This window comes from Suillus fuscotomentosus, assembly GCF_016647785.1.
Source record: "Suillus fuscotomentosus strain FC203 chromosome Unknown F5891scaffold_280, whole genome shotgun sequence".
Taxonomy (NCBI): domain Eukaryota; kingdom Fungi; phylum Basidiomycota; class Agaricomycetes; order Boletales; family Suillaceae; genus Suillus; species Suillus fuscotomentosus.
The window spans coordinates 14,753-42,226 of record NW_024539792.1 but is presented as its reverse complement, the minus strand read 5'-3'; the positions used below and the strand labels follow the sequence as shown (position 1 = coordinate 42,226).

General features: G+C 42.3%; 4 protein-coding genes across 4 annotated transcripts; 3 read left to right on the top strand and 1 right to left on the bottom strand.

Annotated features, from left to right (window-relative positions):
- Window positions 1–13,770: 13,770 nt before the first annotated feature.
- On the bottom strand, window positions 13,771–14,209 carry F5891DRAFT_926050 (uncharacterized protein; the record flags this gene model as incomplete). The annotated part of the gene is made up of 2 exons (XM_041373870.1): window positions 13,771–14,103; window positions 14,156–14,209. Coding segments are annotated over 2 exons (387 nt in total), but the record flags the coding sequence as incomplete, so codon positions are not given.
- Window positions 14,210–16,629: 2,420 nt separating this feature from the next.
- On the top strand, window positions 16,630–16,821 carry F5891DRAFT_925580 (uncharacterized protein; the record flags this gene model as incomplete). The annotated part of the gene is made up of 1 exon (XM_041373863.1): window positions 16,630–16,821. A coding segment is annotated over one exon (192 nt), but the record flags the coding sequence as incomplete, so codon positions are not given.
- Window positions 16,822–16,855: 34 nt separating this feature from the next.
- F5891DRAFT_1201174 (uncharacterized protein) lies at window positions 16,856–17,784 on the top strand (the record flags this gene model as incomplete). The annotated part of the gene is made up of 2 exons (XM_041368871.1): window positions 16,856–17,095; window positions 17,146–17,784. The coding sequence occupies 2 exons, from the start codon at window positions 16,856–16,858 to the stop codon at window positions 17,782–17,784; spliced, it is 879 nt and encodes a 292-aa protein (XP_041216550.1).
- A 6,451-nt stretch (window positions 17,785–24,235) lies between these two features.
- On the top strand, window positions 24,236–24,701 carry F5891DRAFT_1201170 (uncharacterized protein; the record flags this gene model as incomplete). The annotated part of the gene is made up of 2 exons (XM_041368870.1): window positions 24,236–24,401; window positions 24,454–24,701. The coding sequence occupies 2 exons, from the start codon at window positions 24,236–24,238 to the stop codon at window positions 24,699–24,701; spliced, it is 414 nt and encodes a 137-aa protein (XP_041216549.1).
- Between the last annotated feature and the right edge of the window lie 2,773 nt (window positions 24,702–27,474).

The window sequence follows — 27,474 nt, the reverse complement described above, 5'->3', positions numbered from 1 at the left end:
AGAAGCTCGCTGAGACTTCTTGATATAGATCTTGAATATCTGCTTGCAACCTATGTAGAATATTAGAGACATGATCAAGTGAAATATTTTCACTCACAGTGCACCAGGTAAAAATGAGTGATGAGAGAAGATGATGAGAGAAGATATGGTAGACTTCATAAAGAGAAGCATGAATGTAAACAATAGTTCCATTAGATAAAGGCTGGAGACTCATGGTATGGAACTGAAATGTGACACTGAGCAAGAGTTTGGTAAGTGTGCCACCTTATAACTCAAACAACACAGTTGGAGTATTATAAGCTAGATTGGCTAGCATTGAGAGCATTCACTAAATGGAATTAAGAGTCAGCTGGAGAGCAATAGGAGCTCATAATTAGAATATCATTCTGAAATCTATTGCCAGGAATCCCCGTCAATCCCTGGAGCTCTGGATCCTTAGTAGTGTAAGCAAAGATAAACTGTTCTTTGCCCTCACAAATTTGAAATTTGAAGCTGATTTATGCTAAGCTAGCCTAACTTTGGCCTAACTCGAAATAATAAAATGATTTCTTAAGGTTGGGGAGGATGTCATGATTGTCTGGATTCATTGGAATATGATGAGAGTATAAAGGGCTTCAGTCCAAATTCATAGTGAAGCTGACAGAAATGATATGTACATTAAGAATCATCATTATAATGCCTATTTGGAAGTGCAGATGACAGACACCTCAGTAGACAGAACAATACCCTGGGAAGACAGTAATTATAAATTAACAACCAGTGTAAGGGTATTTTTAATCTTTCTGGAGTCCAAACTGTTTTGATTTCTTTTCAATTCTTAGATGACATGCTTATTGAGTCAGGGATTTGAAAATAGCTGTAAATATTATGTCCAAATAACATTGGCAAAAGCGATTGAGTTCCAGGAGGCTATGATCATCAATGCATTCAAATATTCACATATTTTCTAGAATTCCAAGCACTCAAACCTGGGCCTGTGTGCTGCAGCACACTGGCTGCCTAAAGTACTTCACAACTCTCACAATGTTCTTCATATAGCCAAGTTAGCTTATGCACTATAATATAGAGGTTAGATGCAACTATCAGAATATAGAAGTCTCATAGAAGTACTCCTATATGAGACTGGAAAAGACAACAGTTTGATTAGGTATAATGATTCCTGTAAGTGACTTAGACATAAGATCAACCAACAAACAAAATAGTCATCTGAATATATCTCAATATTAACCAGAATAATATTATGCATTGGATCATCAATAATATAATAAGCATATGTCTATAGTACTACCAAGCAAGTTATGAATAACTTCTACTTCTTCACTACTTAAAATTTGATTTTATATATAATGCATTGGTTAAAAATACAGAAGTGTTATAAAACACTGAATACTAGATAGCATGAATCTTCTCCAATTTTTTTTGAGCATCAGCAAGTTTTCCAATCAGCTTCCTAATGAATGTTCCAGAAATATTAATTTCATATCTGTATCATGTAGAAGGTCAGCTTCCAAGTCTATTTGTATTTATTTCTGATAACTCCCAAACTTACTAGAAAGAATATAAACATTATAATCCTTTGCTTATTGTAACAGAATCTAAAAATATTGAGCCAGATGAAGAGTTTCAAGTTTGCTATTGTATTGTTAGCCTCACCTGAATGAATAGATATATATTGAAGGATAGCATAGTCCTAGACTAATTGTCAGGATACTAGACCATATCAATTTTTTTTTAAATTGTCAATGTACTTAATAGTATCATGTTCTTCTATGAGTCTTACAATTTTGTACTGTAACTTGATATGTTACAATTTATATGCTGAATTTGAGTTTCAGAGGAAGTACTGGTACTTGGTGTGTACACATACCCACCCTAGCAACATAATCTAAGTCTATTAAATATGAAATACAATGCTTACATTTTTATGTTGCAGGTAACCCTTTAAATACTGCAAAAAAACATTTGAATAATCTAATGAAAGAGATGAAGACAGGAGGGACCCTGGTGAGAGTGGGTATGATACTGACATAATGGTGATATGAAGAGATACTATGAAGTCATAGCCACCCACAATTGTAAAGTGTAATATGAAGATATATGAGCAAAGTGCGACAAAAACATGTGAAATGCAAAGTTAATATATAGTATTACTTATGCACTCATCCTGTTCAATCCTATCTATGAAAAAAAAGTCTGAAAGAGTATTAAGTCTGATATCTGAATGTTAATTAGAGTCATTTTATCTACTATAAATAGTTCTGAAATATTAGAGCATTTTTGAAGTTGTGAATAGGTTAATGTACCTCATACAGAAGGTACAGAGCAGCCAGCAGCCTAGCACCTTCTGGTTTTATGTCTTTCCATCAATCTTATGGGAGTTTAGTATGATCATAAAAAAGATGGGATCTTTCTCTTTTTACACTAATTTTGTCTGAAAAACTATGATATACTCAGAGTGACTTTCTAATATGGTCATCATTCTGACACCGTCTCCTTCAGCTAAAATCCTAAACCCATACATTCTTATTCATGTTTCTATAGTGTGTCCTCTAAACACCAAATCTATATGTGTCTCACTCTGAAGCTTCTCTATGTGCTTGAACATAAAACATAAAAGTGCATAAATATTTGTATCACTGCCCCATCTTGGAGAGCTTGAGTCCATAATGCTAATTCTGGTTGGGTTCTGCAGATGTAGCTTAATATTTATCAATTGCTTGAGAACAATTACTGATAAAGTATAAATTGTCAAATGTTGAAGAACATAATATAAGATATACGTAGAAGATTCTGAGACCCAAGAGTTCTATCTATCATTATAATGCTTCCATTTGACCAGATATTCCACTATGCCATCCTATCAAAAATGTGTCAGCTTGCACATTGTTGTTTGCCCCATACTAACCTGCAGCTGATTATATACAACATACTTAATTTCATACTCTGGCCCATCCTTATTATTCTCATTAATATCAGTTGATTTCTGCTATTTAATTTGAGGCTCCTTCCTCTACAACTCATTAGTGAGCTCTTCTACTGGTCTCTGGTTCTCACAGTTGTCCCTCTGGTTCCTCTATTCTCAGCTATCATCCACTTCTGCTTCTATTTCCAAGTCTGCATTTAAGGTCCTAAGATTGCTGCCTACCAAGAGTCCCAAGATTAGTATAGAGGAATATGAGTTCATAAAGTCATACTGGGTGGTACATGCAGCAATATAGTTAGAAGTGTTACAGTTCTATTCTTTTCATCTCTTCACATTGTCACATATGCTTATTTATTTATTCAATAGTATTCTATTACATTCTATTATATGATTCTCTTCTTCCTATTCACTACTTATATTCAAACTCCTCTTTAATCTTTCATATATACTTGACTCTTTATGCTTTGTATCTTTAACTTGACCTACACAGACCAGGGCCTACTACTTGTATTCAAAATTTTAACTTTGACTTTGATCCTTGATATGTAAAAATGTCTAAACAACACCAAGTATAACAAAAAGAGTAAATATCAATGGATCATCTCTGAAGTCCATATGCCAGGAACCCTGGAGGTCTCCTATGGCCTTGATCATTTCTCCACTGCTTAAATACTCAGGAATATTTATCTGGCAGCCAACTACTTCAGGCTCAAGCTCACCAAATAAAAATGCATTATTTTCTCTTATAACATGTTTGAACACTTCCCACTCTTCTTTTGAAATGCTCAAGGAGATAACAAGTTGATATAGACTGTGAAGAGTCATAAAGATGTCAGAAATTTGTTCCTTTGCCTCTGGGTTAGATACCTAGAGGGCTGGGTGGAGAATCTCACAGCTGTTTCCCTTCATAATGGTAGATGCAAGACTATTTGACCCCTCAAAAGATTCTTCTTTGACCTTCCCAGAGTGAGGCTTCAGCCCTGGAAAGAAATACATAGGAGAAACTTCAGAGTCTCCACTAGTCCTTGCCGCTCTCCCTCATGTCTGAGTTTGAAGCTTCTTAATGAGTGCCTGGATGGGCTTCCTCTCTAGATACCAGTTAAGGGAGTACAGTGTGTGAAAACAACCAACCATCACAGCCTTAGTGTTATCACTGTTGATCAAAGCAATGTAAAGTATTCCTGCTTGCATTTAACCATATCTTGAATGGATTTGATGCAGGTGCAACTATCCTTGAATTGTACAGCTGTAATCTCTGGGAGAGTAACTATGCGGACTAGTCTAGACTTTTGGTTTGCAGCAGATATAGCAAGGTATTGATGAAAGTAATTAAAGCCTCATCTGAATCTTGCATTGGCCCTCTATTCAAATTCAGGAGCCTGTGGATAGGCCCACTATCCAGGTGCATCAAGGACCCTTTTATTGGTAGAAGGAGCTAGGCTCTCAAAAGGGTGGTCATTGAGTATGAGTTAGGGTAGATAAGGATTTCACTCAGAGGGATGTCCTGATGGTAGCAGCTTCCTTGAGAAGTGCTGAATCTCTAATATGAATTGGGAAAGTTTTACCTCTGTAGCCAGCTTGATGTTGATAATTTTGGACAATTCTGCAAATTTTTTTCAGTCCTTTTGGTTCTAGGAGTCTACATGAGAAGACTTACTTTTACCTGCCCATACTTTATTACTGTCATGTATATTCATCAAGGAATCTCCACAAGCTGGCATAGTGAGTATGATATATCTGAAAGAAGTCTTTTGGTTAATTTCATAAGACTATAGAGATAGAACTTTTCCAATTCATATTGAGGATTCAACATTTCTCAAGGGAGCTGCTACCATTAGAACATCCTCCAAGTGGAATCCTTATTCACCCTAACTCATAGACAATGCCCACTCTCTTAAGAGCCAGGCTTTTTCTACTAATAAAGGTCCTTGACACACCTAGAGGGTGGGCCTATCCATAGGCTCTCAATTTTAAATGGAAAGCCAATATAGATTTAGACAAGGCTATGATTACTTTTATCAATATCTTGCTATATCCACTGCAAACCAGAAGTCTTGACTAATTTGCGTAGTCTCTCCTTCAGAAATTACAGCTGTATAGTAAACATTATTTGAAGTCTTACAAAAAAGAATTTAATGAATAACAAATCTTTTATTCTGTAAACTAAACTTGAAAGGAGATTTTATTTTATGATGTTCTTTTTGATATGTTCTGTTTTATAACTGCAGTTATGATAGACTTGTCTAAACCAGATTTAGAAGCAATGTGCCTAATAAATAAACCATAGATGCAAATGATAAAATATTATTCTTGTAAGCAGAGAAAAGGGAGATTATGTTAAATTTTATCATTCAATATTGGTTTAGATAAATCTAATGAATTCACATATATTTTCTCATTCTTCATTTTTGAGATCTTTTTCATGTCCAACTCCAGCAGCATAATGAGGTGGCTGAGCAGCAAAGCCAAAAATGGTAAAGTTTCACTGGAAAACTCTACTTGGCCTGGCTAATGCATTATATTTTAAATTTTTCTATTGATAAGGAGATTTAGTAAAATTATATGCAACACACTGTAAACACTTATATGTACATCAACCTTTCCATTTACTATTTGTTATTAAAAGGTGTCTAAAACTCTTTGCCTCTAGTCTTCAGAATCTTCCTCTCCTTCTCCTGGTCCAACTATTCTTAATGTATTATCCAGAACCTCAATCAAAGCCACTCCTATAAGAAATGTGAGGCTCAGTACTGGCATTAAAATTACTAAATACCAGCAGCATCTGTCAAATGAAATCTTATCCCAAATTGCCTATGAAGCACTCCCACTATTGTATGATATGACATCCTGTTTTGACCATCTTGATGACCTATTACCCTCATCATGGCTGCTTGAAGCTTTTCTATTATTAACAAAAATTTCTCAGCAATAAAAAAATATTACCTATAATAATATCCAGCTTGTGGTATAGGCTATTGGTGAAAGTAGAATATGGTGACTGGTAGCCAGCAGCTTAACACCTTCTGGTTATACGTCTTTTCCATCAATCTTATGGGGATGTGGTATGATTATAAAAAAGGTGGGATTTGTCTGTCTCTTTTTACACTGATTTTTGTCTGCAAAACTATGATATACTCAGAGTGACTTCCCAATATGATCATCATTCTGGCACCATCTCCTTCAGCTGAAATCCTAAACCCATACATCCTTGTTTATGTTTCTACAGTGTGTCCTCTAAACACCAAATCTATATGTCCCTCACTCTGAAGCTTCTCTATGTGCTTGAACACAACACATAATCTATCTTTATGAAGCCTCAAATGAAATAGTGTTAGAATTTATCTGTTGTATCAATTAGAAATATGTATCATGCAGCTCATTAAGATATGGTTGCCATACTCTGCCAGTGCCTCCTATTTGGTGCTAGCAAAGCTACACTCCAACCCCTCAAAATATCAATAGAGCAATTGTCTCTCACCTACCATAATTCAAACACCGAACTTCTTCCTCCACCCTCTCAATGACTGCTGGCGCAAAACACAAGAAATAAGTAAAGCCACAGGTCCATCAGTAGATTTATGAAGTCCACCACCCAATTGAGTAATTGTTAAGAAGCTTCTTTAGCAAATGTCAGACATAGTGCCCTTAGTCAGTGAAATATGCAATTGAATCCTTCAAGTCTTTGGGTGGAGACTATGCCTATGGCAAATTGAAGTCACACAAGCTGTCCTTCGACATGACCATGATAATATTTCAATATCTATGACCAGCTCTGGAAAAATGTTGACATTTGGAATGCCTCTATTATTCCACCCCCAAGAAATACAGATTGTTGTCACTCCCCTCAACATTTTCAGTACCCAGAATGTTGCTGCATTGGATAAATTGTGTATCAAGGGGCTTGCACTACATGCTGAGAATTCTTTGTGATCTGTTATACTTACATATGTACTAATAGATTTTCTATATGCTTTGTACATAGTTTTGTGTTCTGCTGACTGATACCTATAGTATACAAACCCCTGTAACTTGTAGAAACACCTCAGTTCAAATTAGTAATGTACCAGGTTTGGCTTGGCTTGAAAACCATGGCCTAAGCCTGGCTTCAGAGGGTTTAGGCCTAGTAAAAACTCAGGCCAGGCCTGGCCTTAGCTTTGGCTAGGGCCAGGGCCTCTTAGGCAATTATGAGCATATATTCTAGCACAGCATAAACTTACAAACTATTACTTTTGAATAATTTCACACAATTTCAGATTTCCTGCAAATATTACACCCTTAATGAGTTACCAATACATCATGTAATATGATATTTTGAGGTAGCATTAACACAAATTCATTGGTCTTGCACCACTTGCAGTAAGCATCCTCACAGCAAGTGTGATGAAAAGGTTAAGAACAGATAAGAAATAAACTTACTGCATGGCGAAATGCAAGGTGACGGCAACATGTTAATGTGTCACTAACTATTTATGAGGGTGGCCCCTTCTTCCTATAATTCTGTGAGTTAAAATTTGAAGAATAAAAAAAAGGACATACTTGCAAGTTTCGCAGTCTCAGATGTTCCATGTCTTCCCATCCTTCACCTTATGCACCTAGGACTTGCTGAAGAATGTGTTGACATCCCAACTTTTCTCCTCATATCAAATTGTTCCAAGAACAGCAATATCTTGTATGTTGAGGTCTTGCAGGAAGCCATTGTCACTGTCATTGTCATCATCACCATCACCATTGCTGTTGCCATTGACATCACAATCTATGGTGTCCTCATGTGTACCTGTATGCGCTAGAGTAAGAAGTTAGTAGTAGCATTAGAATTTAATAGTGAAAATGATTTGCATGCTTAATGAATGTGTCGAATGAGCATCACCTGTAAAGGATGGCTCGCCAGCTCAACGAAGGTGCTTGGCTATGAAAATCAAATAGTGAGCATACCAGCACAAAGATTGATGGTACTTACCCTTGAATACTGATTTATTGGCATCTTCATTTTCCAAATCCTCATCCTGGTTTGAGAAAGTTGAACTCCAGCCAGCATTATTTGCATTTCATTTGGCATCACACATATTTGTCATAGGAGTGGTGTTTGGTTGGACCGGTTGCTGTACCTGCTTGTAGCTAGTTAACTTAGGTGTTGTGCTATTATTAGAATTGATAAGTCAAAAAGAAGGTATAATTGTTCATTTAGAATGGACTATAACAGCAGCAATTGCATCATCATCAGAAACGACTGTGAGAGTCATCCTCAAGCTGGGTATGACATTCAGCCAAATTCTTCCAGAAGGTCACTGAAACCGCCCTTCTGGCACAAAACAGTGTGACACATAGTACAGCACTATGACAGATATATCTGCAGTCTGGCAGCAAAAACATGGCTAAGTGGCGGACTTTGGCTGACTTCTAAATCACCTAGGACCTAGTATCACACCTACCACCTTCCAACAGTCATTTTCTGAAGCCTGGGTGTGGAAAACTTCTTCAGAAGGACGTCCGAGTTTCTGCACAGCGAGTAGTGCACTAAGCAGGAGGTATATCAGTTGTGGTAGCAGCTGTAGTAGAATGGGCCTCCAAGTGTATTTTAATATCCGACATGCCATCTGTTAGCCAGTAGCTTTGCTGCTGTTCTTGCTGTAGTGCATGCCAGACTTTCTGCACTAGAGGGGCAGTTCTAGGGATGTTCTCAATTCTTCTGGCGGATGCAGTTGTTGCAAAGTTTATGTAATCTAAGTATTGTACAGTACATTTTGGAACTTTCCTTCACTATGTAGAAGCCATGGCCTATGAGACACCCAGGCCAGGCCCAAGCCCTCATGAGGCCCATCAAGTAGGCCTGGCACGTCACTAGTTCAAATATCATCTTAGTTCCTGCTCATTCCTGTCTTCCAGACTCAGTGAAGGTTCAACAATACAGTGAGGTGCGAATGAGGCTCCAGACTGTATCTATAATGTTGTAAGGTCATGCATTGCCTAGTCTGCTATACTTGAGATGACAAATGTGTTTAACCCTAAAGGGGAAGCGAGTGCAGCAAGGATCTAGAGGTATGCACTGAAAGTGCTACTGGCTGGCCAATGTGAAGCACAAGAAAGTGCAGGTGTGTGCAAGGCATGAAGGCATGGGAACATGCATGCATATTACATGAAGCACGGGAAAGTGCATGTGTGTATGCAGAAATAAGAGTGAGTAAGAGTGAGTTTGCTTAAGTGATGATTATGATGCAAGACAAGAGATGTGAGTGTGAGGTGTAAAAGAATAGATTTCAACTGTGCTCTATTAGGTAGAAAGTTGGTAGCCAAAGGTAGATTCCAAAAGTAAGTAATAGTATGTACTGCTGGCACTTATATATGGCGCCTAAGCACTGTCATGCAGAGCCAAAGTGCTTCTGAGTAAGGTGTATAAAGATATATGTAAGTAAGGGTCCATGATAAAAATAAAGATAGAACAATATGCAAATAAGGGAAATAGAAATATACGCACTAGAGAGCTTGGTGGACAGTGGATGGATGCTTCCAGATGACTGGCACTATAGGGCACTCAAGCACGGGAAAGTGCGCACGCATATACATTGTGAAGTGCGGGAAGTGTGCACCTCATATAGGAATAGCTGCAGATAGCACACAAAGTGATGCTACAAGTTTGTGTCATGTACTCCCTAGTGAAAACTGCCATATCACACAATGAGAGGCACGAGTCTCTACATCAGGCTAGTTCTCTTGTCATCTCTGAGTCTTAGAATCCTATTCTAGACTATATATCCAGCTCTACCTTAGGGTAGTCTTACCTCTGTTATTTTCTAGTTCAGACTTTGTTCAGATTAGCCTTATCAACCCCTTCATAACCCTCCTGCATGCTGCAGGTGCACTGACCCCTTTGTATGACCATATTTTCTCACCGACCCTCAAAAGGCACTTGTAAGGTGCCTTGAAAGTCACCTGACTGGCATTGTAAGCCAGTGGCATGACAATGGCCCTTAGAGTCTATTCAGCTAACAAAATTTTGAGAAATTTCAAAGATGGAATTTGATCTATAATCATCCTGAATATACCAAATCAGTGTGACAGATGTGACAGAGTTTATTGATATACCATCATGCCAGTCACTCGACAAACTTGTTCTTCCTGCCCCCATAATGTATCTTTCTGCTATATGAGGCAAGGCAAGAATGATCAGGACACCATGTCTGAACTGAACAATGTTTCTGGAGTTCAGATGATGAATCATGGTGAATACAATACATCGCCATACACTGTGCCAAGGGTGGCGAAGGGCTCAATTTTGACAAGACATTTTGGGCTGCTGTTGCCGCTACAATGACTGCCAAAGGCCCCCTGAAGACTTTGGATGCATGCCAGTCAAAATGGTCTTGAGTAAGTTCTTACGTTACATTTGATGATCAACCGGTACTTACTGATGTGCCTTCAGATCCATTCAACCTTCAACATTGTCGATAGATTGGCCAATTATTCTGGCTTGGAGTTCAGTCTGGAGCTTGAGGCCAACATTACCAATGCATCTGAGTCTGTCTGGACAGAACTTGTGAAGGTATGTCAATGTCATCATGCCAACTATAATAACTAATTACCGAATCTAGAGTATGCCTCAAGCGCAACAATTCAAGAACAAGGGTTGGCCACACTATGATACACTGAAGGATCTTTTGCTGTCAAAGGGAAGGGGGGATATCGCCCACCATGCTACTGCTTGGCCCACAGGGCCAGCCAAAGACTGCAGCTGCAGTACCACTATGACTGGTACTACTGTCGTAGCAAACATTGTGAGTGCAGGTTCTTGTAACCTTCATGCTTGGACTGACTTTGAGCCTATCGGGAATCACAGAAAGTGCTTGACACTATTGAGCATCCAAACCCTTATGTCCCACCAGTGCCAGATGAACCACCCTCTCCGATTAGATTCATTCCTTCAGAACGACCAATGCTATTTACTGGAAGTAGTAAGCTTCCAGAGGCTTCCACCTCCTCCTCCACACTAAGTTTGTCAAAGACACTGGGCAAACGCAGGGCCATAGCTGATGATGATGTGTCACAGGCCATGGGGTGCCCTCCTAACTCCACCAAGACAGTGTAAGGCTTTTAAAATAGCGAGTGTGAAGGGGTTCAATGAATGATGAATGTTGGGATGTGATGAACGATGAGTGTTGAGACCTAGTGAAAAATGACAAGAAGGAGATAGATATGTGTAGATAAGAAGTGAAAAAAATATCAGTGAATAAATGTTTTTGCTATGTTTCGACCTGTTTATAAAAGTGGGACTTTTCGAGACACAAAATGATAGAGATCAAGAGTTAAATTTACTGCTTAGATAGGATTTTCGATGGCCTTAGATGAATTTTAGATGCATAAGTACGCTGAATTTGGGTGGGTGAATCCATATCTAATGCCATTGAATGAGTATCTAAAGGTATCGCTGTGGTTGGGTGCTTGTGGTATCGCTGCGCCCGTGCTCGCCCGCCATCCTGCCCATCCCACTATCCTGCCTTGTATCCATTACTCCTCGTCCATGTCATCACAGGCACCGCTCCCTTCAGTAGTTCCAGCTGAGTTGAGCTATAAAGTAAACCGTCATTAGTATTAAATTAGGCTATGATGAATACCACACACCTGTAGAGCTGCTTTGCACTTGTATACCTATAAGAGTAGTTGTCAGTAGATAAATGATATCAATATTAAAACGAGGTACCTCTTTGTTGGTGCTCGATAGGCCATTCCAGTAGGTCGCAAATATGCTCACTGGTTCTTTTTGATGGCCATTTGATTGCCATTCAATGGCGCAAAAATTCCTAGAATAATGAGTTAACCTTACTCACTATGATAATAATAGATAGAATAGAACTCACCGTGCCATGATCTTGGAGCTCATGCACATAGGCTTTGTGCTTGGTTGGCACTTCTTGATCATATTAGGGTGCACTTTTGTCTCGATCGTGGTGCTGGCTTGGTTGATGAGTTCGGCCTTTACAGCTAGTGAAGCTGTGTCAGTACTCAAAGGTGTATTTGGTATAGTTGATGTAGGTGTAGACTCATGTGATGGCAGTGCAAGAATTGGGTTGGTTCCAGAAGTCGAAGCAGTCGGAGAGTCAATGGAAATGGAAGGGGACATCTGGTTGACTGCCTTGGGCCTAGGTTTCAACACAACATTGGACCTATATAAATAGATCAATCAGATTAATATCAGACGGATCAGAAGAACTCACAGTGGGTTTTCAATCTAGTAATTTTGATCAAGTCAAGTCAGTGTCTGGATTGAGTGTGTAAATTCAACTCACCTCAATAGTAGTTACTTCTTTATCTTTGCCTTTGTTGGCGTGTGGTGGTGGTGTTGGTTCACGCTCAGGTGAGGGGTGTCATGGTATATCAGGTATCTGTAGATAGGTTGATTAGCGAGCATCAAGTACTGAAAAGTACTCAAAAACACTTACCACTTCGTCGTTCTCGATGATAGGCTCAATGACAGGCAGATCGGTTCGTACTCGCTTCTTTGGATGTTCGGCTTCAAGATCTTGATCAGAATTACCCCTGCACTTCTGAACTGAGGGTAAGGCGTCTTCTGAGAGATCTGGAATACTCTCTCCATGCTCAGCCTTGATGCGCTTGCTGGTTCTTTTCTTCACGTGGTAGTTGAACCACTGCGAGTAATTGTCGGTCATGAGTTTCATGACCTTCCAGTTGTCAGCACATAAACATAATTCTAAACAATGTTTGCGTAGCGTGTGAATCAGCCAGTGTAAGACTTGCAGGGATGCTTGGCCAATAGAATCTGGGGCGAGGCCTTGAGTGTCAAGTTCCCGAAAGCTCGAGAGCATGAGGTTCCGGATTGTCTTGGCACGTTGAGCCGAGACAGATACACCTTGCTCATCCTGTAGGTATGTGCATGCAACATTAACACCTTGCGCCATGCACCCAGATCCTTGAGATGAGCTTCCAGAAGTTCCAGGCACCGCTGATGTCCTCTTGGGATACTGGTCCTGACATTCCTTCTTCGTCCATGATTTGACGGATGGGTAGTTTTTTCAATCAAGTTCTCGATCGGATTCTGTGGGGACAATTCTGTCCACTATGGAAGGCTTGTCGTCAGTGATGGTATTTGAGGTGTCGGAAGGGGGTGATGATGATGATGTTGAGGACACGGAGCTTGCAGAACCTCACATATTAATGATCACATTTCTGTAGCAATTTTTTGAGTGCATATATGCGCATATATTCAGTGGAATTGACTTACTGTAAAGTCTGGCAGGTCATATTGAGACCAGTGTTCTTGTTGATAAGCCAAAGTCTATCGGCTTGTAGACTCACAACAGCATGCTGTAATTCGGTGAGCTGCTGTTTGAGTTGCGCAACATGACCGTTGTCGGAGTCATTGCATGCCAATGGATCTTAGCTGAGTAGAGAATCTAGATACATCAGAGACTCACCATGTGTTTCATATGAGAACATGAGCTTCAATACATCAATGTAATTAATATGATGACTCTGTTCCAGCTTTGAAGGGCCCCCACAGACATCAGATTGGTCTTCATCCTTTGAGACATTGTTGCCTGCCAGGACCTCGCTAATTTCAGATATCAGAAACTGTGGTATCAAATATGGTTAGACCTGCCAATATATGAGCACCTCAACTCACCTTCCTGGAGCGCTTGTGTGCAGGGCAGCATGGTGGCAATAGCTAGAATTGTTGCTGCTACCTTGACTTTGCAGTACCCTTTTCTTTGCAGGGATACTAGATGCTGATTTAGCACATTTTGCACATCAGTGTCGACACTTGGTGCAATGTTCTGTGAGATTGAGCTAAGTCTGAAAGGTATCACTGAAAACATGAAAAAAAGACCTACATTGACACATTGCTCTTGCCAGAGCAACACATCCTCAAACTGCACATTTGTCATTACAAGAAGGATGGCAACATGGGCATTTGCAAAAAATTTAAGTGTGGGGTCCTTGGGCATTGCATGCACGAAGAATTCTTGTAGGACTGGTTCATTAGCGCCAATGGACGGTTGTCTCAGGTCATAAAGAATCAACTTTGGTGATTTGTGCATTTCCAGGCTATAGAGGGAGAGAGTGTGGCTGTGCGACCACTCTGCCCATAATCGTTCGAGCTGGTTGATTACCTCGGACTGGAGCTGAGCTAGGGTGATGTTGAGCACAACATGCACATCATGTTCAATATTCTGTCAATTTTGCAAGTTGAGAGCAGTGCAAGTTAGAATTGATATGACCTACACCAACTAACACCGTGCCTGACTTTCTCTCTGGTTTCAGGTGATGTAAGGCGACTCAAATCATGACTTGATGGAAGTGCCCTGACGATGCTGCCTGAGCCATCTTGCTGTGATGCAGCTGGTGCATGGCATGATTGGGTGTATATCCCATGCTCACGTGTGCAGGAACTGAAGGAGAAGGCATTTTTCCGTGATCACCTGCCAGCATGTGGGCTGGATGGCCAAAGCGCTGACTGGGAAAGATGTTGTTTATAAGATAGTACTATTAAGCTTCATACACAAACCAGAAGCCCTCAGAGCATGACAAACCTCCACATTGCACTGCTGACATTGCTTTTACCAGCTCATGTCTTGAGGGCTCAGCAGCTATGAAGTCTGTGACATGAATGATAATGAATTTGATTAGTTTTGACTTAGACTCGGACTCATCAAAGTTGGACTCACCAATGCTTGTAGCTTGCTGGCCTCGAGTCTATTCTATAGCTTTACGTCCCTCATAATGCTTTGCACAGGTCGGGCAACATGTACGGCCTGAGCTATCTTTACCACGCACATACATATGCATTGACTGACAACTTCTTTTCCGGCTGTGCTGCAGAGCACAAGGCCCTCCTGAACACCACAAACAAGCTATGCAACGCTGCTGGCAATGTCTATTACAACAATAATTTTTTTATGCACTTGTACAGGTGTGTTCTTCACTGTTCATGTTCATTACATTGCGCATCTAGACTCGACTCTGAATGGGGGACTAATATGTTTGTTGGACAAGGTGTTTTTTTTCGATATCACACGCACGGCTCACTTGTGCTTGTCTGCACTTGCCTGTGCCTCCACTCTTCCTTCTTGTGCCATCCACATATGTTTGAGTCACGTCAGCATTTGCTAATGTGTGCTGGACATATGTGCTAAGCACTAGCAGCTGACCTGCAGGTTTACCCTCACCACATGACACCAGCCTACAGAGCCGTGGCCTGTTGGGCTCAAGCCCCCGGCTTGGGCCTGGCTTGGGCTCACAGCTCGGGCTCTGATTTTCCTAAGCCTGGGCCGCTCCAAGCTGAGCCTAAGCCACGGCTTTAAGCCCAAGCCAGGCCGGAACATCACTAATGCTGACAAAGTCTCCAGCTGTTTGGATTCATGGGAGTAAAGTCTGTCATGGTGTATGCGAAGGAGGAGCAAGAGATGCTGGAGGCTTTTGAACCATGTTAGACATACATATAATAGTCCAAGTGATTTTCCAAGTGATTTGTAGTCATGGTTGTTCTTTTGAAGTGTGATTCTCAAGTGGTCGAATAAAGGTGTCTGTCTTCCCAGATCTTGTAGCCTGATAGCTAGCCCTTTGATGCACTGGACCAACCGACTGAGCCTGACTCAAACATGTCAGAAGACACCATGCTTTGAGCATCATGATCCTGAGCAGTTGTTCAAGGGAAAGCAAGAAGAGTTCGATAAGGTGGTATTGATACTGACACCAGTGATACCAGTCTCAAACAGGAAATCAATTGTACTACAATATCGATGGCACCAACAGATGTGGACTAAGATAGACTACAGTACTACTTGACTTACTGAATCTAAATTGCCTCCTCATCTGTCCAGGTAAACTTGTAGAAGTCAGACTCTTCATCTGATGAGTTGACTGCTGCAGATTCACCAGTGGGTACATGATATCCAGTATTAAGTCTCTGAAAACAATTCAATCAGTGTAAATGTGTCATGACAGAGCATCATATACAAATCATGTGTGCTTGACCATGGGCAGATGTAACTCCCCACTGTGAATGTCGCTTTTTCAAGAGGCTCAGTCTGATAATTCAAACATCACCTCAGGCAGCACTTCTCAGTAGTAATAAAGGGTCTCAGAGACCTGGTTTCTATGTTATGGGAAAGTTATCTATGAGACCAGACCTCTCTACCGTCTATTAATAGATATCATCCTTAATCACCTCCGGCAGCTCTGGTGCCACCCGTAATAGCCTCGTGTGCTATTAACGAGCCTCCATGTAGCCACTCATTCTTTGCTGCTGGCTCTGAGGAGCCTCACTGCATCCCCTTTATATTATTATAAGTCCACTCTGCAGTGGTTTCTTTAGTACTGCAACGATGTCTCCATCACCATCAATGCCAGGCAGGGCATGATCTTCTCGCCAGTCTCAAGTTGTGTCCTCTGGTCTTGGCCACCATTTTGTGAGCCCGCATAAAGCTCGCAACAAGAAGAAAAGTCAAGTTTTGATTGAGATGCCTGGTGCAGAGGCCAAACAGCGCTGCCTTCTTGCTCGGATGGAACAGTTGATGAGTCTGGAATGTCATCATGCATCATAATCACCATCCTTGCATATGAACAGCACAACGAACGAACTGCCTGATCCTATGGATAATTCTATCAGTTACTCGGACAATATGGAGATGTTTGTGCCAGAAGTAGAACCTCCCAACTTCACTCCTGAACAGCCGCTGTCCAGATGTTGTATTTCACCCAACAAATCAACTGACACACTATACCATAGCTGGTTAGCACTCATCTCAACTCTTGTTGAACCCCAAGTCCGATATACCGTGCGGACACAGGGCCAACCCTTGGAAAGGGTCAATGAAATTATATCTGCATGCACCACTCTCCAATACACAGGGAAACGAACGACTTTGATTTGTTTATTTTTTGACCATAAGTCCTCAATCACACACAAGCAATGATGTTTAAATGTCATTAGGATTCACATCTGTTGATGTTTTGAGCTGCGACTGTTCCTCACTTCCCCAAGTCCTCATCCACCATGGCTTGTTCCCTACTGCACCATCCCAGCCTTGTATAGCAGTTTCACTTGACTTATTGTCGTTTTACCAGACACTCTTCAAGCGCTCTTGTGATGCAATCAATGCACACGTGTCTGCTCTCAAGATGTATTATTCCCGCCAAGGCTTTCAAATGACTGACAAAAAAGTACGTTCAATCAATGCGCCATTGGACACTAATGATGTTTTTCTCTGAAGGGTGAATTAATTCATGACCCTTTCCATCATGGGCTTGACTATGCAGTCCAATGGTTCGACATCCTGCAAATTGAAGTCGAACGCCAACTCAACTCACTACTCCAGCAATGTCAGGATCGTGTTGCAGAGTTCAAGGCATCATTGCCAGCCCCCAAGATATTTCCTGACCAACAGCAACCTCCAGAGCCAGCCCCTTCCCCACCCATCTCACGCCAGAATCGATGTTCGCCCCTTCTTGTCCAGCGGTGCCCTGCATGTTTCGGTGGTGTATTGTATGGGAAACCTACTGACAATGGTGGCGATATACATGTCGCAACAGATGGAAATTTCCACCATCGCCATTGGCACTCTGCAGGCGGCTGTCCACAATTCTATAACCCAACTTATTTTCTCCCTAAAGATTTTGTTGATGAAGTTGGCCACCAGATAGATTCCCAATGCAAGCGGCCTCCTAAGGCTCGTAAGCTTGTTGTACCTGATGAAGCCATCAATTTATGCGAAAATGCTTACGAGGCTGCTGATGGGAAAAAGCAGAAGGCTGCTATGGACAGTTTTGATGATACGGGAGTTATGGCTCTCATTTGTCGCCATGACATTCCTTTATTTTTTGCTAACATAGATTCACCCGGCAAGCAATAAAAATATTCTGTTGCTCTTCTACAACACTTACTTACTTTGCTGCCCCCTCAGGCGACTGTTGTCGTCTTGTACGATGTTGGATGTGTTCTCGCATGGTCACTTTCAAAGGTAGATTCCTCAGTCTTCATTGTATCACCATGCTTATTGAAGGTTAGTATGAAATCCTTCCAGAAGATATCACAAACCGCCTCCGATTTGCCACGACGGCAATGCACGCATACGGACATGAGTGGTCATGTCAGTTGGTATATAATCATGCATCTGCCTCGGACTTGGGTTATCAGATGAAGAAGGGACTGAAAGACTGGTCACGGTTTGTTTGGCTGATCGGTGTCCAGAGATCCTCATCGGTGAGAATCTTTTTTGTTGCTTTATGAAGCCATCAATCATTCAAGGCCTTCTAGCACCAGCATTGTTTATGGCTAATTGATCGCCAGGCGGCTGCAATAGGCTTAGAGATGCACGCGGATCTCGGTGACTGGCTTAAGCAACGTCTGAAACACAGTGTCAATGATCAAGGGTCAACTGTGCAAGACATTCTGGACCAATGTGAAATATCCATTGAGGAGTTGAAGTCCCAATGGTTGCACCAACAAGAATCTCAACTTTCAATCTGAGCTCATAAGTATGTTCACACTACACATGACTGCTCATTAAATGGTTACTTAAGATGCCCCTGCTCGTTTGAAGAAAGAACTCAACATGGTGCTAGGTCTACAAGCCAATCTCGATACTTCGAATCAAGCGCTGCAGGCTACAAGGGTCATACTTGCGAAAGAATCACACTCTGATGACACACTTGAGGCTCTAGCGAGCCTCGAGAGAGGTCACAATCACCTGATGGACAAAGTTGAAGATCTATATTCATCTTTCAACATCCACGATAAGTTTCCAGAACTTAAGGGAATTGACCTTGACTTTGTTCACATCCTGTTGATGGCACAGGACCTCAAAATCAACATTCGTAAATGTGCCATTGCTAGCTTCTTTGAGTGGGATAAGTTAGATCAGGCTGTTGGCGGTGCTCAACAAGCATTAGGTAACATATCTGGCCCCCATCTTGTTCCATTTGATTGCTAATATCTCTCAGGAATAAAAACTGCATCAACAGCCATGGAAGGCTATCGCCAAATGTCACCCTGCCCTCATGACGGCTATACGAAAATTTAATTCATACTGCAAACAGTTAGATTCACTTTACAATCTGTCTGGCGTGATTCCTTTACCCCCTCCCCTCCCCACCAAACTTACTGAACTCCGTGCTGATCCCACGCTAATGGAGGACATATGGATCACTCCATCTGTTGGAGAAGTACCACAATGGTTGGATAATACGGACATTAGAGACAGTATCTGCACTCTTCTTAAACGTGATCGATGCAGGGAAGAACAGGTGCGCCTTGGCACTGAAGCTGATAACCTTTGTCGATTTTTCGGAGAAGAGCTTGCATCACTCGAGCTTGTACTTTGCATGCCAGAATGTAGGTAAATTTGTTTAACTCCAGTCTTCTTTTCTGATCTTGAAGTTCTAGGTGAACCTTTTATAGCCACCTTGGAACAGTGCCGGTCTAACTTCCTTTGGCTTCAATCACGCCGGAGCAACTCGCTGGTGTCTTCATTATGGTTCACTACCCAGTATTATGTACTCAAATAGATCTGTTATGCGAAGCCCTAAGAGGGGTGTTGTCCGCTAATGTTCGTGATGTAACCAGAAGGGTCCAGTGTAGCGACTAAGACTGGTGATGTCGAGTCGGCAGATATCAGAGAAGTGCGTATCACGTGACTTCTAAGATGGATGTCTTCAAAGTTGCTGATATTCTCAAGGTAAGGACAGTCTTGTCTGAACGATGAGTAATCAATCGAGGTAGACTTAAGTGCGATGAGCACTTAAGAAAAGATACTAGAGACTGAAGCTGAGGAGGCTTTGGAGGGAAGTATGTTCCAGGGAAGATTGAGTAGATTCAAGTTAGAGAATCTAGTACAGGGTGATCGACTACTTATACTAAGTGGAAAGGGTTAAGAAGGCTACTGTACTGTAGGTAAGGGTAAAGGGGAGACAGAAAGAGTATAGGTGCACTGGCAGCAGAACCTGATTAGTGATGGGAGGTTGAATGCAGAATGAGACCGAGAAACGTTGGAATGAACCAACGGTAAGAGATACAATGCGCAGCACGCATGAGTCAGAGGAAAGATAAGGAAAAATAAGGAAAGCCACATTGGTGGTGACATGAGTCAGGATGAGTCATAGCCCGAAGGCACGTGCGCACGTTGGTGCGATAGGGGGGAGACAGGGGATGGGAACAGTCCTGATATCTTGTCAACAGATAGTTGGTAAAGGAGTACAAGCAGGAGGTAGCAAGGATGAGGATGAGGAAAAATGATAGGGGGGCCATGTAGCTGATGTTACTTGTAACACCCAGGTCAAGGAAGCTGTAGACATTATGGTTACCATCTCAGGAGGCTCTCAGAGCACTGCCCTTTATTGGATCCATACCAGGAGGCTCACTGTACCTGATCTTGATGGTGAAGATGAGCTGGTGTCTGCTGACCTTGATGATCCACCACAGGTTGACTCGGAACAAGCCACACTCACCGATGTTCTTGAGCAAGAGATGGGCATGTTAAACATGGACGATGATACCGAGTTAGCTCACATAGGCTATGACATTAAAGCTACTATCGTCTGGGAGCTTCCTGAGGTACATCGATCAACTTAAATTTCAATATCATGTCACTGATACCCCTCACTATGTTTTACTGGTTGATGACCTTCGTGTCCCAGTTAGAGAGCAGGACAATAATGTCCCTGACACACTTGTCACACATGTCCGACCTCCATGTGATGGATTCCCTCATCAATTTTTTGATCCCAAAGACATCAACATACTCCGCTCTCCGATAGCGTGTCTCAATGACGTGTGTATTGACAGCTGTGCTGCCCTACTCTACTCTGAACTAAAAGCTCCAACCCTCTCTTGCGCGATATTCTCTACCCACGACCTCCCACGCATCTGTTACAATGCGCCTGACGATATCATTTGGCAGAATGTTTCATGGACATGTTACTGGGAGAAGGATGTATGGGTTCTTCTGATACACCAGCCCTCTGATTCAATTGGACATTAGGTGATTTGTGTGATTCACATGATCAACAAGGAATTACACCTCTTTGATAGCCTTGGTGAAAAACAACCTTGGAAAAACGACATCAAAGTAAGTTTATATTCATATACCAAGCAACTTACTGATGGTGGAGAAGGACATTATGCTCTGATGTCATCCATTGCAGATCCAACATCTCCAAAATAACAGTTACGACTGCGGTCTTTGGTTCTAGCAACACTCATTGCAGTTCTCCATAGGCGGCATGTTACAGGATTGCAGGAGGATGATACACACGATGTTTGTATCGTAATCCTGCTAGCTAACCAGACAAACTCAGTACATGGTCTCAACATGACATGCTTGCTTAGATTTTGGTACTGATGTGATGGGGCATGCTACTGGAATCATTTAGGACTGTTGTGGGAGGTTTGTGCACAGAAATTATCTGCATATTCATGTTTCAAAGTAAGCATGGTTTGTATCTTCAACCTCATTGGCTAACATTGGCTCTCATAACATATCCAGTGCCTCTCGGTATTCAAGTGAGCCTTGTCATTCATATCAGTTTTAACTGTACATCCTTCTTTCAAAAAAAGGTGATTTTTAAATGCTCAGAAAATCGTGTTGTTGAACCAGCCACAGCTATGACCCAACAAACAGCAGACCAATTTGGTGCCACAAAATACTCTCCCCCTCCCAGCTACATGGACTCGCCTCCTGTGGTACATCATCCTAGCAATGATTATATCTTCAACCACTGATAACAACAATGTTTCATTGCTGTTGGAAGTGATCAATATGTGAAGTGAGTAAACGATGCCGACTGAGACCTACAATACATGAGCTTTCAGGTGTCCAATGATGGTATCGTCGTTGGCATGGCAGCGCGTCTCAAAGAACTAATAGAAAATTTTTAGAAACACAAGTTGAAGTTTGTTGGCAGCGACTTACCCCTGCAGCAGCTGGTATTATATGTACATCACCCAGAGAGGCATCTTGATTGACTATATTGCCACATAATATGATGGCCGACTCAAAACCAAATCTCGTGGAAGCAGAATCAAGCTAAAGTCAATGTTAGCTGGCTCTCAATCCTTGGGACAAGACGCCATACCACGCTTGCCACTCATCTATAGAGCTTCTGGAAGGACTGCATACGCTGATTGAGAGTTGAAGCAGCGCCTATGTGATGTCCGACCCTCCTGTTTTGAGCCGCACAAGCTCTCGCTCCTTGAACTCCTTGAAGTAGTTCGCATATACATTCCAATAATTGATGCTGTGAACCTCTTGTCCATGACTCTTCAGGTATGTGTTGATCACCTGATTGGTCAGCATCATTGTACACTTAGATAAATCATTGAACATGCAATCAATCAGTGCAAACCCTTCTTTGAGCTTGTTGTTGGTCTCTGATGACCTCTGTCCGGTCAACGATTGCTCCTGTGAACTAGACTCGTGATCCACGAGGTTCAGGTTCTCTTCTGGGAACCGCTCTTGAGCGTGGGCATTGGAGGCATAGTAGCTTAAGTCCAATTGTTGACTTGGTGCCCTAGTAAATGTGTTACCACCTTGGGTGTCACTGGCACATGGAGTAGCATCGTCGGCATCCTTCAATGGTGTTGGAGGGATGAGTACCGGGTCTGGGAGTAGCATAGAAGGAAATGAGTCGTCTACCAAGAAATTAAAGGCGTGAGTAGTATCTTGACCTGGCCAGGTAGGCTGCGTGCCGGTACGATCATAAAAAAGGTCATTGAGGTGTGCAGGGTGTTATGAAGGAGGATCACCCAGAAAGGGTGAGGGGTCATGCCCAGCGAGAAACGGTCCTAGCCATATCTCCAGAAAACGACGGAAATATTGTGACAATATTCACGTTGATTTCCGGAGAAAAATGAGACTTATAGTCAATTTTTAGCGACTCGCATTAAGCGAGATATTGTATCATCGATTGTGTTTGTGTACCATAGATTCTAGTATATTCCCATAGCTCCCAATTGACTTGTGCATATTTGCTCATCAACGCAAATCGACCAAAAATAATTGTATTATGAAAAATTACAAATACAATACTCTATATACCATAGCACCCCCACCCGCACATCAGGATGATGTAGTCCACTAGCTTCTGGCACATGGGAGTCCTTGACCGAAACAAATCATTGTCAGAATATACTTGCCAGGCAAGTAGACAGTACTTACAATGATGGCAGCTGCCTCGTTCTACAGCAATAGATATCAGTTAAAGTACATTAGGTAGCTTTTAATGGAACTCACCAATTGACTGTCTTGTAACGGTGTATCTGTTGAAGCTGCTGGATGTGTCGATCATCGGGACAATGGTATTGAGCTAGCGATGATGTAAAACAGTCAGTGAATGAACCTGACAATGCCAAATAACTCACAATGTTCAAAATATGTGCATATATGCACCGTGAATAGTGCTTACTTGTCACAAGAACGGCCGACGGTCGAGTGGGTGGGATCAGCACATGGATTGAGCCATGAAAAAGCCTAATACTTATCTTGTTAGTGGCCATGAGAAAGTTATGTGTCAGATGATGCCAGGATGGTTGAGGTCAACGGCAAGGTTTTGCTGAGAGGAAGACGAGATGATGGAGGGGAAGAAGAAAGCTGAGATGAAGTGAGTAGGGATGGAATGTCCCAATATTGGTCCACTGCATATTGACATCATTGCGTGAAGTGATGGTGCGTGCGCAGCTGATGCGCAAGAATGTTCAAACATTGAAATATTGAGCAAAGTCAAGTCAAAGTTGAAAGAATTTCAACATGTTCAACATTTACTGAGCGCATTGTCAAATGTGTATTTGAAACCCATTTGATAATTGATTGAGCGTTGTTGACATATTGTTTACATTTATCGATTTGCGTAGTTATTACAATATTCCTGGCATATATTTTATATCATTGTCGTTTGCCGTAGATATCGCTAGGACTGATTTTCACTGGGGGTCATGACTTAGTGGGAGTGACGTTGTATCACTACTAACAGGACCAGCAGAAAAGGGAGAGGGGTGATGGCTGTTTGGAAGTGGAAGTGGGAGCGATGATGAGTTGCTGCTTGCACCACACCACCACCTGGCAAGGGAGAGGGGTGGTGACTAGCCACATGTGGGAGGGCAAGCGAAGATGTATTGCTGCTCACGGCAACACCGTGAGTGTCAGCAAGAGAGGTCATGGGAGAAGCAGACCACGCAGGTTGACGGGAGGGTATTGGATGTACTTGGCAACAAATATTGGCCTCCCTTGCGATACCAACATCCCGTGAGGTTGCTTTGATGTTGGTTCTGAGCCTCGTTGGGGTGAGTTCAGGAAGAGGTGACAGATGTCAATGGCTACCGCCAAACTGCTCGTGGATGCATTCAAGGAGGTCAAAGACGATGTCTGCAATGTAGATACTTCATCGTCCATGAAGGATGACACCTCTGAGAATCAACTTAGTGGGAGCCGAGAGGATCCACTCAAGTGGCTCAAGCAGGAACTCAGCCGACAAGTTGGTAAGTCCTTTTGGACATTCTTTATACTGCAGTTAACGAACAGTTATACTAGGCAATCTGGATGGGAAGTTCGCCTCTTTCAAGAACTTCCCATGGATCATAATGCCCAGTGTGCTCGCAAATGAAAATCTTTGCATTAAGGGATCTCTGGCACACAAATGTCTCTTACCTGGGGAATACCATAACATCAAATCAAAGAGCAAGGGTATCAGAGGGCTGACTCAGAAGGAAGTCTCTATACTTGTAGAGGCTCTGAAGGCAGGAACAATGTTTGTGGTCAAGATCCCAAAAATGTCATGAGGTATATTCAAAGTCATTGGCGCTGCAACAACACTTTCATTAATTCAATATTTTAGGAGTGCTCATTGCATCCGAATTACCTGTAATCACTGGCGAAGCACCTCCTTCAAACTACTCTCATTCTGGTGCAAAACGAATGTTTGCCAACCGTCAGACAGATTATAATGGACCTTCTTGCATGAAGATCAGCGCTGCAATTACTAAAGTCAAGAAGACTCTACCATTGAAGACTCCTCCCACACGCCCTTTTATAGTGGTTGCTAGGCCTTTGCTAGCTGCCCCGATCGAGATTCCAACCTCTGAGTCTGACACTGAGCCTCGTGAGATAGTCCCTGAAACGGAATTTGAAGATGCATGCCATGGGAAAAGAGGAAGGTGGCGACTAGCAGGCTAACTCAAGACTCCAAGAGGTGTGCGGCATCTGCAGAGCATGAAGGGGAGCTTAATGTGGGGAAGAAACATGTCAAGGCCAAGGCCAAGAGAAGGAGAAGGTATGAGTAACTGGGCCATTGGCCACTCCCGAGTTATCCCCCATAAAGGGGGTCCCTTGTCACTACTGACCATATCGTCTTCGAGTCATGAGCTGCTGACCACGCACCTGAGCCTTATCTCACTGATTCACGTGGCCACAACCCTCATGACCCTCCCCAGAGCGTCTCCAAAGAGACCATTCAGCACCCTCCTGAGCCTGTCCAGGGTTATGGCATCTTGTGTACCTCAGGCTCTCACATGCGACCTTCCAGAGGAGTCCTGCGAGCCTATTATTCACACAGGTGGTTGGCATGAGCCTACTGAACGTGGGTATACTCACGATATTCGTGACCCTTTGGACCCATGCAACTTTCATCGTCCTCATGACCCCAATCAGTATCACTATCGTGATTATGTGCGTGATACATCACCTTGGGATTGTGATGCAGTCCATCCACACGACACATTCTATGGCCGAGGGGGTCATCATCAAGACAACTTCCATCCTATGAACTTCCATGATTCGCGTATTGGAGAGCGTGATCATACTCGTCCAGTATATCCCAGTCACTATAGCCCCATTCCCGATCACATGTATTCCTTAAGACGTTGACGAATATCAGCGGCTTCCTCACTACCATGACAATCCGGGAGGAAAAGGGGTATCACAATAGGCAAGGAACATGGAGGAGATATCAAGACCCACAGGGGATAGGTCATGATCCACCATTTCCTGATCACCCTCATGATGCTGCCTCGCTTTGGGTTTATCCACACAATGACCGACACAGTCATTTCAATTCTCAAGACAATGACAATCATGACCACAACCCGACGTTTTGTGAATGTGAGCCTTACTTGGACCCTAGGACCACTCCAAATCCTCAGCCTGGGCCTGCCTCTTCATAAATGCTCACCATCAAGTAATCATACAACACCGTTCTTTAATTCATCTATCTCATGCTGCTTCCACCTGCTTTTTTTTTCTGTCAATATTGCCTCATGCTACCATATGAATTGTTTTGGTTTCTGTTTTGATCATTTAAACATCTTCTAGTAACTACTCTATCCCTGATACAAATGTGCCATTCTCTACCAAATTGTCCGTGAAAGAAACCATACATACTATTTGCGTGACCCAATGGCAATTCGAGAACCTAGCGTGAGTCATAACCTGTCTTAGCAGCAAGTGCTCACATATCAAAACAACTCTTCTTACCCAGCCAATCTCAACTACAAGCGGCCATGAAAGCTCAGGGAAATGTTAGAAAACAAGCATCCTCTATTATAGGTATGTGCCTTGAACTTTTAGAATCAGTCAACTAGCTCACATTATGTGATGACAGGTGCTGGATGTGTCCCTATCACCTTTCGTCTCTTTGACATCCCTTCTATTGGCTTCGCAGTGCTCATTTCTACGCCATTCAGTACTATTGATAGCAAGTACACTGTTGCCGCACTCACCATTGACACCAGATCCAAATCTATGATTGGCTTGGCAGGAAGCTTCAAAATATGTCACCCTGCCTTGATTTCAAATGCAGACGTTGTCCCATCCATGTCTACATCACCACCACCATCTGTTCTGTCAGCTGAGCAGGTTGTAGCTAAACACATGTTTTTTTGGAAGGGCCAAACCATGGGGTATTGCTGCTTTGCAAGGGAGGATGAGCTGGAAAAGACACTTGATGAGGTGAATTGCCTTTACTGGGGCACATCATTGCTCGGTATGGCGTACACCTTCATTGATGAGATGCTCAAGACTGGCAATGTGAGCCAAGATGTCGAGGTTGAGTTACCACGTCTAAGGCTGGTTCATGCGGCACTAGCCATTCCCGACGACCCCAACAACGACCTCGGCGCAAACTATCTCATCAAGGAGCAGATTAGTGGAAAATTTGTCAAGTACATCAACAACAACTCTGCTGTCCCTGCCCATAATCTAGAGGGCACAGAAGCAGTCATCGGACTGTTTTTATGCTTTGTTCAACACGTGCAGTATCACCTTATTAACAACATGGTATATCTATCTGATTTCCAAGGCGAGTCCTCAACCTCTCACCTGACTGTCACCCACAGCTAACTGACTGCACTTGGCATAGATTCTGGTAACCTCCTTACAGATTGCCAAGTGCTAACAGGCTCGTGAGTTTGTACCTACTACTAAGCCTTGGACTGTCATGTTAACACAAGCCTTCTCTAGAGCTTTCATGAACAATTTTGGTGGAGGTAACTGCACATCTGCTTTCAACAGTTTCAGGACCACACATATATGTAATAAGTTCTGTCACATCTTCGGCTT